The following is a 14,087-nucleotide window of genomic DNA, read 5'->3' on the forward strand; positions in this document are numbered from 1 at the left end:
GTGTGTCCACTTCTCCCCATAGCTTTGTGTCATCTGCAAACTTGGACGGAGTACATTTCACTCCCTCGTCCAAGTCACTGATGAAGACATTAAAGAGTATCGGTCCAAGGACCGAGCCCTGCGGGACCCCACTGCCCACACCCTTCCAGGTCGAAACCGACCCATCTACCACGACTCTCTGGGTGCGACCCTCCAGCCAATTCGCCACCCACCGGACTGTGTAGTCATCCAAGTCACAGCCTCTTAACTTGTTCACCAGTATGGGGTGGGATACCGTATCGAAGGCTTTCCTGAAGTCTAAGTATACGACATCCACCCCTCCTCCTGTGTCCAGGCGTTTCGTAACCTGGTCATAAAAAGAGACTAGGTTGGTCAGGCACGATCTGCCTGCCACGAACCCGTGCTGGTTTCCCCTCAGCATAATTTGTCCTGCCGGGCTCTCACAAATGTGAGCCTTGATAATTTTTTCAAAGACTTTGCCAAGGATGGAGGTGAGACTGACTGGCCTATAGTTGCCCGGGTCCTCCTTCCTCCCCTTCTTGAAAATGGGGACCACATTGGCCCCACATCTGCACCCATCATCTGGTAGCTCCCCCTATTTGTGAAGACTCAAGTAAAAAAGGCATTAAATACTTCAACCTCTCTGAATTGCCTGTAACTAGACTACCTTCTGCATTCCATAAGGGATCCACAGTTTCTTTAACCTTCCTCTTACTTTTGACATATTTACAGATTCTTTTTATTGCCCCTCATATCCTGTGTCAGTTGCATCTGAAATCATTCCTTGGCCTTTCTCATTTTCTCCCTGCATATCTGTGCAATACTCATATTCTTTCCTAGTATATGTTTATAATTTTACAGCAAGAATCTGACAAAAAAGTTACTGTAGTGAATATCTGAGAAAACACAATCAATCATGCAGGCATGAGCAGATTAAAGATATGTGCTTGATGTTATTCCATAATTTGGTTACACACAGTTTCACACATGCATGCCATACATTATTCTGTTCATAGAACTGAATGCTGCTGATTTTGAACTGTGATATTCTGATGCGAAATACATCTTATTATTTAACATGGGTTAAAACCACATGTATTTTCACTATTTAAGAATTCATTATGGGCTAAATTATGCTTCACCTTGTCACCTTGTGTGGGAGGATTAGATAAGTGGTGGCAGAGAAGCACAGGAAGCAGTTCTCTCATAACACATTCATACATGTACTAGTCATAATTTGGCTCTCAGAGCTGGAAAATATATAGAAAATGAGGTGAAATTAGCACTACTGAAGCCCCAGACAGATTTGTTTTAGTTAACTTGTAGTGCAAAGAGTAAGCATAAATTAATGTGGTATATTAATAAAATTTATATTCCTAACAAAAATATAAAAGCAAAGTCAAGAGTCCAGCCAAGTCCATCCACCTAGTATGGTTAAAGAGTGGCAGTGACTCCAAGAGAGTGATGTAATTCTCATAGAATCATGGAAAAATACAGCTGGAAGGGTTCTTAGGAGGTCATCTAGACCAGGAACCCCTACCCCTGTCCTAAAGACTGACAAGGAGCCAGGCAACCTAGTTGAGCAATGGCAGCCCACCACATCCTGCCCCACTCTGCTGTTACCCCATGTCTCTTTGCTGAACCACTGATGACCTGTCACAGACACTCAGGGTTCTGTAGAATGCTGTTTGAAAACCACTGATCTACACCTCAAGGCAAGATCCATCTAAACCATCTCCTCCAAAAGTTTGATTTAAAAAAAAACTTTTAACGATGGGGACTCCACAGCCTCTCTAGGTAATCTGTCCCAATGCTTACCCATGCTCATAGTGAGTGCTTCCTAATATGCAGCCTACATTTCCCTTGCTGCAGTTCAAAATTGTGACTTCTTCTCCAGTCTACTTGAGCCACATAAAACAATGTTATCACCATCATCGTTATAACCACCCTTCATGTACTTGAAGACTATTATCAAATCCCCCCTCAACCTCATATTCGCCAGACTAAATAATCCCATTTCTTCCAATCTTTCCTTGAAAGCCATGTTTCCTAGACTTCTAATTATTCATGTTGTTCTCTGCAAAATGCTTTCTAGTTATATCTGGCCATCTTTGAATCCCCAATCTTAATAACCAAGTATTTACTCACATCTGGGTTGGCTGGATGTAGCCTGGATTTCAAATTCTGAACAGGGCTCAAACACTGGAACTGGAAAAGGCACCTTAATAATTAGCCACTCTAAGTCCCAGTTCAACCAAGGTATTTTGTATAAATCAGCAGTGTCCTTCCTGGAATATTATGTTCACTTCAGGCACCGTATCTCAAAAATATATTACAGAAATAGAAGAAATTCAGGCACGAGAATGATCAGAGGCATATGAAAAATGCACATATTGAAAGAGACTGAAAATATTAAGACCTTTCTTTAGAGATGAGGTGAATGAGAGGGGAAGTAATGAAACACAACAACATTATCCAGGGTTATTATAGTATTTTAAAAATGTTTTGAAAGGTATATAAACCCTCATGCATAAGGAAATAAGTCAATCTTTAACTGTTTGAAGTTAGGAGGAAATTTTCCCTTGCATCTTTTTCAAAAGCAGCTGCTATGTTGTCTGTTAGAGATAGGATACTGGCCTGACAGATCAGTACTCTAATCCTTTTTTTTCAAATTTCTGGTTCCAAAGATGATTTGAAGGTGGACTGAGGTATGACAGACAGTTGAGTTTTGAGGTGATAAAGACAGATTTAGATTTTTTTAAATCTTACCTGTGACAATATATACCTGTTGCCTGTTACTATATATCTATATGTATGTTGTCAGTTTATTAAACCACCATCACTTTTTCCAATACTGTTTTCCCTTAGTTTCTGAAAGGCCAGGAGTGTGCAGGTATAGTTTGAAATGTGAAATTTTGATCACAAGGGGACTTAATATGCTGTAATTAAAAACCAGCATATTGGCTTAAGTGGTATTAGGCCATATCTACACATTACACTTAAGGTGTGATTAACCAGTTAATCATACCTTAAATTGTGATTCAGCCACACATTCAATCAATTAATGGCATGATAAAACAAGGATTAAGCTACAACATTATTCCACAAAAATGTGTAATACCTTTATGGCTTGTTCTTATCACGGCATTAATTGAAGTATGGCTGGGTGTTCCCCTGTGGCTGGAAGCCCCATCAGCTGACATGGCTCCTGGGTGCAGGGGTTCACCACCTGCTGTGAGTCCCATTAGCTGTGGGGCTTTCAGCAGCAGGAGCTGGTACAGGAAGAGTGCAAAATCGCAGTTCCCACCCTCCCCCCCCAACACACACACTTCCACTGGCTATAAGGCATAATTTCACCGGATGCTGGATCCCAGTCACACCTACTGTTAGGTACATGTGGCTTGGCAGGAGACATGATTGTGTGAATCATGTTTCAGATCCTATCACACGTTTACCTCAACATCTAGAGGGGCCCTTATAAGAATCTGTGCTAGTCATCTATGAATGTGCTTGAGTCTAAAATAGCCATGGGTTTTGCAATTACAAATTTAAAACCCAAAAGGAAAAAAACAAAGAGGTGTTGGAAAACCATTTCTTTTCATAACTTAAAACAATCGGTGATGTCCCTACCAAGTGTGTGTGTCATACATAAAGTTGATTCGACTAAGTAGTTTTTAAACTTGTATGGGTTTAACTTGGACTGAAGTGCCCTGGAGTGAACATTTCAGTCAAAATTAGAACCATGCTAGTTTTAAAATCACATAGTCCAATCAGCTTTATCTATCTGCAAGTTCCACTGGAGCTTGAATAAGCTATGGTACACTTCAAGCTGAAAACATTAAAACTGAGCAAGGACCACTGGGATTATAGTTCAAGCTACACGGTACTGAAAATATTGGGTTAGAATAAATGTTATGTACTTTGATTTCAACTTAATTCTCAGGTCAAGATGATTCATGTTTTCCTCATCATTTTATTAATGCTTTAAATATTTTACATTGATAGTCATGTTTAAAAATTATTTTAATGAAGTGACTCTGTTACACTTGCTTTCCCACAGAGTAAGGGTGTTTGCCTTCCTCTGTAGCTGGAGGCATGGCCTCCTTCCTTGGATCACTTGAGCATATTTTAACAGTTCTCTCAGCAGCAAGGCATTGGCCACTATTGTCCCACTGATTTGCTGGTGGCAGGTTAGGGTATTATGCCTTGTGGTGTGTCAGGGTTGACTGTGTGGTTGTATTAATAGGCCAGACAATGGATTTGTATAGGAAGGTTTGGGTGATAGGCATGATCCTGATTCTGGTGGGGGGTTGGACAAGATGACCTCTGCAGGTCCCTTCTAGCCCTACTTTTCTGTTCTATGAAAATGCACACCTTTAAAATCTGCACAGTATATGTAAAATGATTGGCATCAAAATCACAGTGCTTGAGAAATAATAAAGACACTATTACATAGGAAAAAATGATAGGCTTATAATTATAAAGATTTTAATTAAATTGCACATTGGTATTGCATATTTGTGAGAGCTCCAGAAATCCCTTAAAAATTCAGACTTTTGTTTAGAGCTGGATGAAGAAAATTAAATGGAACATTAGAGAATACAGTCTCAGACATTTCTATAAAGATTATTCTTTGTGATGCTTTTGCATGCTCAAGTGAAGTAGAAAAGATTAAGATAAGAGAAAAGGGAATTGAAACATCCATAATGGAATTAAGTAGTTTAAAATGGTATAACTGATTGTGTTTCCATCTTTTATCTTCACATGCACTAAAATCAATTAATTAAATCCTATATTAGTTACATACTGTTGAAATACATTTTCATTACACACTTTGCCTCTATAGTAGTGAATCAGACATATTATCTTTTATATATATAATACGTAGCATAATTGATGGTATGTTGTATAGTTCCTACTGGCAAGACTTCTGGATGTCTGTAAAGCCCCCTGTAAACTAAGGAGGCTATGCCAAATTAAACTATCAGTTTGCAGTTGTATGTGCTATAAATTGTCAAGGAAAAATATATTTTAATTAAATAAAGTAAGTTATTGGGATTTTTAAAAGTTGCTGCCACTTTAAACCAGGTGATTTTTTTTTACCAGCCTCACTTAGCTAGGATGAAACACTTACCATGATGAAAAATTGCTTGCTTTTTTTACAAATTTTGTGAGAGGTAAGCATTTCTTTGGGTAATATCTTTTACTGGACCAGCTACATAGTGGGGATAGAGTTAGACAAGCTTTTAAATGCAAGACATTCTTCAGGTCTGAGGGAAAAAGAATATGTTGGCCCAGTAAAAGATATCACCCTAAAAAAATCCTTTCCTCTCGCATAATTCCTAAACCATCACAGCTACAACTTCACTGCAATACAAATTCTACAACTTTCAGATCTGATTTCCTAGAGTCTTCCAGGCTACAAGAAAACATTTTGCATTCCACTGAGAATCTTTTCTTTCCAATGGAATGAACCTTACTTTTGTAGCCTTCCAGCATTGTGATATAATAGATTTGTAGCATTTTATTTATAGAAAACCTAGCCTAGACTAAGCCTTAATTGTTTGAACTTGTACTGCTTGAAAGATTAATCAGAGAGGCAGATGTAAAGCATCAAGAATTCACTGATGTATTTACGTGTGTGTATGGTACCTTAGGCAAATGCTTGCACAAGAAATTTGCCTGAAGAAGGGTGTTTATGCCCAAAAGCTTGCGAAGGACTTTTTTCAATTGTTTAGTTGGTCTAATAAAAGATATCACATCTACCCAAAGAACCTTGCCTTCACAAGAAATGTGATTTGCACCCTTCACACCTTTAAGGGCACCTGAGCCTCAAAGAGAATTCATTCCACAGGCACAGAAAGCATTAGTTCTGACTTTACGCCCCCTCCGTGGGTTCTGTCCATTGGACACCTGATGGCTCAGAGGACTAATGAGCCCTTCACTTCTAGGTCAGAAATTGGAACTTTGCCCCAGCAAGAACTGACAAAAAAGCAGTTACTATTTTGTGGATCACTGTAGGCTATGGGTGCAAGCAGAGTTACAGTTAGATTGACCGTTAGAGGTTAAGTTGATCTAAGTGACAGTCTGTACAGACTTCAGGGAGGTGAAATCAGGCAAAAAATGTATGGCTTTAAGGAGGTGAACTAAGTTAGATAGAAATTGGGATGTCCCGATCTTCCAAACATCTGCACACATTTGGAACATCTGTGGGTGCACTTTTCTGATCCTCCTACACCATGACCGAGCTGTTTTTAGCCTCCCAGCACCTCCCCCTCGTGATGGACACCCCACCCACAGACCCAGCAGCCCACCCCTCCCCAACTCCCACCCTGACTTACTTAAATCAGGTTTCCCATGTGACTCCTGGCACCAGTGAACACATGCACATGCCACATATGATCTACAGTCACGTGGCTTAAAGCAAGCCACATGATCATAGATCAGGTATGATGACCATGTACATGTGTCCTGTGTGAAAGAGCTAGTAGTCTAGGTCCAGCCCCTGGTGGATAAGTTATCACAAAAATAATTCTGTCAGTTAGGATCATTATTGGCAGTTGCAGCCCAGCAAGTAGGGGAAGTGATTTCAGAAAATGAAGTGCCATTTCACTGAAAAAGGTTGTCAGGGTTAAGGAATATTAGCAAAATATATTGAAGAAATTTGCTCTGCTACAGCCACTGCTGTTTTGTGGATAAAAAGCAAGCTTCATTCTTCAGGGATGTCAATATGCCAGCATCTGCAAGCACTAAATTCACTACAAAAGACAAAAGTGTATAAAAACCAGTAAGAAAAATGATGCCATTGCAATATCAACTGATTGTGTCTCAGAAGAAAAGTGAGGTTATGTTTTGTTATAATAAGCCATTCAGTACCAATTCTTAAGTATTAAGAAGATGCTCTTTTCATTTTTTTGTGGGATTATTGATGTTTTAAATAATTTGACACTTAGCTTCATCCCTGTGTATTGTACATGTAGGTAGCAGATATTATTCTAGAGTACTTCTGAATAAATCCGAAAAGAAGTTGGAGCTTAAGGAAAATTCTTCCCTCTTTGGCTTGTGAACAACTTATCATTCTGTCTATGAGCTACAGGTTGAAACCTCAGTAGCTGATATAGGATAATTTCAGAACTTAACTTTAGCACAGAAATAGATTTACAACCAGAAATAACCAAAATCAATAATTAAATCAGCAAAAAGGAAGAGAGAGATTTGAAATTGCTGGAGTTGGCATTTTAAAGTGTAGAAAAACAACAGTGTGGTTTTGGAGGGACAAATTAACCACCGTTAATGACGGGGCTGACTATCTAGGATTTTTAAATTAGTCAGGCAAGACTATTAACATTTACATGAAACTCACTGATGGTTTTTTACATGTAAACAGGTTTCTAGGTGTAAAAAAAGGAAATAATTGTACATGAAGATGACAACAAAATAAAGTCCTTGGTGGTCAGCCATGAATATTTGTCAGATTTCAAGATCTTCAGCATATTTGTACATATCTATATATAGCTCTCTCACATGCTTTCTCTCTCTTCCTCTACCTCAACAGAGAGAGAGAGAGAAATATTAATTCATTAAGAACTTGAAAAAAATGGTGGTGGAAAGGCTTCATGAAGGTTGGTTGGTTTGGGGGTTTTTTTCTTTTCACGTCTTGTGCAATTGTATAAATGTATCCTCTTTCTATGCAGCAATGTAGACCTTGGACCTAGTGTGCCTAAGATCTTCTGGGTCTAAGTAACCTCCAAACATTTTTCTGTGGCCCTTGGGCTCATTCTTCCCTTTGAAAGTAGGGCTCTTTGGCAAAGCTGCTGTAGGCCCCAAGACCAATGTGGAATATAGATTTCCAGTAGCTTAAGTCTACCCTCTCCAGCCTTATGGGATTCTCTGGCTCTTAGTTCAGCCATTCAGAGTCATGTAATAGTTGAAGCAAATAAGATACAGACCTTGCCAGGGTATTGTTAAAACAATTGCTGTTAGAGTGCAAGAGGGATTTATAGATCTAGGCAAAGCACAAAATAAAATATCTGTTCAAAATCCCTTTCTGCTTATTTACCTTTATAGATGATTATTTAGGATTTGATTCACCTCTCATGGACCTCACTCTTCCGGCTCAAGCTCCTCCTCCAGATCATGGAGCTGGTCTCAATCTGCCCCAAGCTTTTTTTATACCTTTATCTCAGTCCTAGAAAGATTGTGAAGCAGATCCTGAAGAAATCCATTGTGAAGCACCTAGAGGAGAACAAAGTTTTCAGGAACAGCCAGCATGGATTCACCAGAAACAAGTCAGAACTAACCAATCTGATTTCCTTCTATGATAAGGTGACAGGCTCTGTGAATAGGGTATTGTAACAAATGTTGATCCCAGGGGTTGTCACGATGCTCCCTGGTGGCTGCTCAGTAACCCTGTGTGAAGTGGCAAGTATTCATTTCGGATTTGGATTTAGCCGATTCAGAGGGACAGTGATTCGATTCGGTAATTCAAGTCACTGTCCTGATTTGATCTGGCCGAATTCGAAGATTCAGCACCAATGTGGAGATTTGGCCATAGACTAAACAGGCAGCAGCCCTCAACCATGCTGGACACTGCTGCCTCCAGGACGGAGGAGGGAAGGAGTGTGGGGAGGGGGGCAGATCAATGCCCCCACAGTGACGGAGGGATTGGGGCTGGGGCTCGGGCTGGAGTCGGGGCGGGGGCTGGTACAAGCTTCCCTGCTGGGGAGAGAGAGTGCGGGATTCAGGGAGGGGGCCTCCTGCCACTGCCAATCTGCAAGGGCATGAGAGTGAGCATGTGCCCCGGATCTGCACAGGGCAGGCTAGGCCAGGTTATGCTCCGGGTAGGTGGTGAAAGGTGCTGGGAGCGGGGGCTATGCCCTCCCGCCACTTGTCCAGCTGGGGTGGGGGGAGTGTGGGATGCAGATGAAGCAGCACTGGGAGCAGGGGCTATGGGGGCAGATGTGTGCACCCTTGATCAGGTAGGGGCCAGTGGTAGGGGCTATAGGGGAATTTTAGGGTGGCTGCAGCTCCACCCATAGACCCCACTCCACTGCATTCTGCAGGGCGGGTAGAGCCAGGGCTGTGCTCCGGGCTGCGGCTGGGGCTAGCCTCCCAAAGCGCAGCCTGGCCCAGCCCTCCCTGTGCAGATCCCCCCCCCCAGCTGAGCAGCTTGCCCCAGCCCCAATCCCTCCCTCGCTGTGGGGGCATTGATCTGCCCCACACACACCCATTCCCTTCTCCCGTCGCCTACCACAACAGACTTACCAACTGGAGGGAGCTGTTTCCAGTGTGGTCGAGGACTGCTTCCTGTTTAGTTTATGGCTGAATCTCTGAGTCAGCGCTGAAATCTTTTCTGAATTGATTTCTGAAATCTTTTCTGAATTGATTTGAGGGCTTCTGATTCAATGTGGACCTTTTAATGGGTCTCCCAATTTGATTCAGATTTGGAGATTTGGCCGCCGAATCGGGCCGAATCTCCTCCGAATCGAATCAGCTACCGAAGATTTGCACAGCCCTACTGCTCAGCCCTTGCCAACTTGTGACTCCTTGGGATATCTCCCCTTCACTCTTGTCATGCCTTGATGTTGTTGTCTTTAAAGAAAAAGAGAGGCTTCCCCAGGGCTTCCCATGCCTGGTCTCACTCTTATGACCACAAGTGTCCATGGTCATTGCCTTAAGGGCCAATAACTTGAACTTCCTCCTTCCCACTACCCACTCCCATGCCTCACAGATGACATGCTGACACATGCCCTTCCTGGGCTATGTGCTCTTTGACCCCTAACATTGGTGTCACTTACAAATCAAGGGAAATGATTCCTCTGCACTATTTAGCACTGTCCAGTTTTAGGCCACACACTTCAAGAAGGATGTAGACAGTTTGCAGAGTCCAGCACAGAGTGACCAAAATGATTAGAAGCCTGGGAGATGAAACTTACAAGGAAAGGCTAAAAGAGCTAGGGTTATTTAATCTGGGGAAGAGAAGACTGGGGGGGCGGTGTTGATAACAGTCTTCAGATACTTGAAGGTTGATTATAGAGAGGATGGTCAATGAGCTTTTTCTAAGGCTATAGGGGACAGGGCTAAGATCAATGGCCTCAAGCTGCAGCAGAGAAAATTTAGGTTGGAAATTAGAAGGAACTTCTATGAAGACAGTTGAGCACTGGAACAGGCTACCTAGAGATGATGTGAAAGCTCCATTCCTGGAAATTCTTAGCTGGGATGTTTTAGTCAGGGACTGTTCAGCCTTGAGCTGGGGTCTGGTCTTCATGACCTCATGGGGTCCCTTCCAACCCTACTTTCCTGTGATTCTTATGTTCCCCAAGCCCCTCCTGGAAGGAAGGAAGCAAGTTACCAACCTTCTCCAGAGCACATTAGATATTTTTGTCAAGCATGTATTTACAGGCAAGACTGGAAAGAAAAAGTATCCTGTCTGAACAGAAAGAGGAAAAAGCAGCAGAACCTACATATAAACTGTATAAAATATCTGCATATATTCTCAAACAAAAAAAAAACCCTAAAAAGAAAGTATTTGGCAGTGGCAGACAAAGCATTTGCCACATCCAGCAGCTTTCTAAATAGCTAATCTTTCTACTTTTGTAGTGGGACACTTTCTAAGACCGTGGGACTGCTTTTGGCATTGGTGGGCTGGAGAGGAAATGGAGTGTGCAGTTAAGTTCAGCTGTAGCAGTTGAAAGATTATGTGATCTGAAGAGAAAGCACACTATATCAGTTTTGCAGAGGTCAGCAGAAGTTTGCCCAAGTACAGGCTTTGTAGAGGCTCATGTGGGATTAGATGCATATTTGTAGACTTCAAACTGTAGATGTCCTTGAAATGAAATGAATAAGTAATATACTGTATACATTTTCAATCTATGAGCAAATTTCTCTTGAAAGCTTGATAAAATACAATCTTATTTTTTGAGTGATTGGCATAAAACCAAATTAAGTGCTTTTTACAACTCTATTTTTTTCTCTTTCTCCTTATTTCTAAACCCTAATCATAGGTTAGTTTATTTGCTTTTTTCATCTTGAGAGTGCCCCCTACCTTTTCATACTTTCACACATCTTCAGATCATCCCTGCCTGAATTTTAGGCACGTCTTTGCTACCTCCCTAAAACATGTTTGAAAGCTGCCCAAACAATTCTGAACTCTTTTAATTTCCTAGAGCTGTCCTTTTTCCTGCTGTGTTTCAGGAGCATGGAATTCCAACTGATATGGGCTATGCGGTGGCTCCGCACCATTCTGGGGTCTACCCAGTACATGTTCAGCTCTATGATGCCTGGAAGAAAGTCTGGAATATCAGAATCACCAGCACAGAGGAATATCCACATCTGAAACCTGCACGATACAGACGGGGCTTCATCCACAAAAATATCATGGTGAGTTGTATTTGTGATTTCTATGCTCTAATTATCTTTAGTTTTTTATGACTAATATAAAAAGGGTAAAAGCACAGCATCCTGAAAGTTCATATTGTGAGAAGCACATATTGCAATACATAAATAGTTTCAGTTATATATGATAATAGCTTATTAAGTAAAATTAGCATATGTATACTTGTTGCTGGCAGCTACCATACTGCTGTTGAAAGTGGCACAGTTTCTGATACTAGGAACAACTTTTGGAGATTGCAAACCTGTTCAGTTCCAGCTATCCATGCTGGTTTAAAATTGTGATGAAAAATGTCAGTGTTTCATCATGAAGTAAAGTATCGAGAGTACGATTTTTTTCATCTTGGTGCAAATTGCCATAGCTCCATTTACTGCCAAAGACTTATGCCAGTTGACACCCTTCATCCCAAAACAATAAAGTTCTTCCACTTACATTCTTCGAAATGGCCCTTATCTACCTACTTCCCTCACATTGTAGCAGTGCACTTCTTACGGTGACTCACACCCAAAGCCAGGCTTTTGGCCCAAGTGACCAGGCTGAATGCTGGCCAGATGCCCAGAAGCTTGCAGGAAAGAAAGCCTCCTATGGAATTATTCCACTTGAGCTGAAATCACCTAATGCCATGTACCTCCTGTAATTCTTCTTGTCAGATAGTGACTGCATTATTTACTGATATCGGCTTAGTGATAACTAAAATGCATACTACCAAGTAAGTGATTTAGGCAATAATCATTGAGGCATTAGATATTTTCTGGGTGTTTCGTATTTGTGATATCCTAGTCATATGTTCTTATATTTTTATTGTCAATTAAATGTTTTAAAACAGCATATAAGCATCCTATACTTGACAGTATATTTTTGCATGTCTTCTATTTTAAATGTGTGTATATGAGCGTGAGGGAGGGAGAACAATCACAGATGACTATACTGTTTTATATCTGGGTTCTGAGATTCGGAGGATGCCTGGTGCATTAGGACTAGTTAAGACTTCCATGTACTTTATCCTGTAATTATGGCATTGACCTAAAGAGTTACCATAGATACCAGTTTTCTCAGCAAATTAATTAATAGTACTCCAAAATTTAATGTATGGATCTATTTTTGGGAGAAGTCTGTTAAAATGATCTGCAGCCAGCCAGGGAAAAAATGGACACCCTATAGATTTGAGCTCAAGCTTATTCTCCTCAGAGCATTAGCTGTAAGTAAAATAATAGGTTTGTAAATATGCTCAGGGGGCATGAAGAATTTGAATAGGGTTGATTGATTCTGAGGACTCTCCAAATATCTCTTTTCATAATTTTTTGTAAAAACATATCATTTTGAAGACACATATTGAATAAGGTTTAACATAAGCTTTGAAAAACAGGATAGCAGGGCCGAAAATCAATTTACCGAGAACAATCGGTATAAGACCACCTGTCTCAGAAATCACAGGCTTTCTGTTCCTCAGAACAAATGCATTAATTTTCTGCATCTGCAGGCTTGGAGTGATGAACACATGCAGTAATAAAGTCATTATATAAGATTTATTGGAAGCAGTTGTCATCCCCCCCCATATCTTTGCTCCGTACCTTTGTATAGAATTGCACTGGTATTTTGTATGGGAAACCAGGAGAATTTTAAAAAACATGTGTATAATTATAAAAAAAAATGAATTCCATATATTTTATGATTAAGTGGGGTTTATGGTCTATGCTTATTGTAGAATACATGACTTTGAAGGATGCTGAAAAAAATTGCCACAATAAAGACTTATATAAAGACAGTCTCTTTCAAGTAAGGTACTTGCAGGAAAAGTTTTAGGCCTTAAAAGTTTATTCCAGCATACAGTAAACTTGTCAGACTGGACTCAGAAAGTTGATAACTACAAGGACTTGAAATATAGATATTAGTTCAGCATTAAGATGTTGGTTCTATATGAAAACATGTCCCTATGATGGAAATACATCTCTTTCCCACATAAATATTTTCCAAGTTTGGGAGAAAAGGAAATTTTTCAAAGGCAGTTCTGCTGTATGAAGTGAGATAATATCTTTTTACTCCATTGAGTATTTAGTCATACATTCTCACTTCAGTGGGAAAAAATAAGCTTTGTACTATGTTCTACCGTCATTAGACTTGCAGCGCTGGCACAGCTGAATGAGTGTGAACTGAATTCTGTTGTAGCCTATGCATCATCAACAAAATTAGATTTGAATGTAAAGTTATTATTGTCAAGGAAGAAACTTTGATTTTCAGATTCCAGGTTTGGCACTAAATAAAGACACTGTTTAATGGAAAGATGAGTGAAGATGAACTGCAGTCAATAAATACAGAATATATTCCTCCTTTTTTTATAAAGTAATTTTTCAAATTATGACCTCACCTTTTGGAACTAAGAAAGTATTAGTGACCAGCTTTAAAACACTGTACTGTTATATTATATTGCAAGTATAGAAATATTTTTGGAGACTCTCATTTACATCTGAGTTTTTGACAGTACTTTTTGTGTTTCATATATTAAAGCCATGAATTTATGGATCACGTAATTTGACTGGTGGTTCCACCATAATACAAAAAACACTTCTTGTTTGTTTCCATATGTATTGTTATGTATTATTGTGTCTGTAGATTTCCCTAGGTCTTGGCTAAACTGTCTTTCTAATTATTGACTTCAGGCAAAGTTGCAGTGCCAAACTTGCATATGGTTTACATC

General features: G+C 40.2%; 1 protein-coding gene across 1 annotated transcript in view; it reads left to right on the top strand.

Annotated features, from left to right (window-relative positions):
- LOC102382619 (bifunctional heparan sulfate N-deacetylase/N-sulfotransferase 3) overlaps nucleotides 1-14,087 on the top strand; it is a 110,032-nt gene that overhangs the window by 45,376 nt on the left and 50,569 nt on the right. Inside the window, exon 4 of the mRNA XM_006019718.2 lies at nucleotides 11,194-11,379. Coding sequence (XP_006019780.2) covers nucleotides 11,194-11,379 — 186 coding nt within the window. The remainder of the gene's footprint in view (nucleotides 1-11,193; nucleotides 11,380-14,087) is intronic.

Source organism: Alligator sinensis, unplaced genomic scaffold (genome assembly GCF_000455745.1).
Source record: "Alligator sinensis unplaced genomic scaffold, ASM45574v1 scaffold544_1, whole genome shotgun sequence".
Lineage (NCBI taxonomy): Eukaryota > Metazoa > Chordata > Crocodylia > Alligatoridae > Alligator > Alligator sinensis.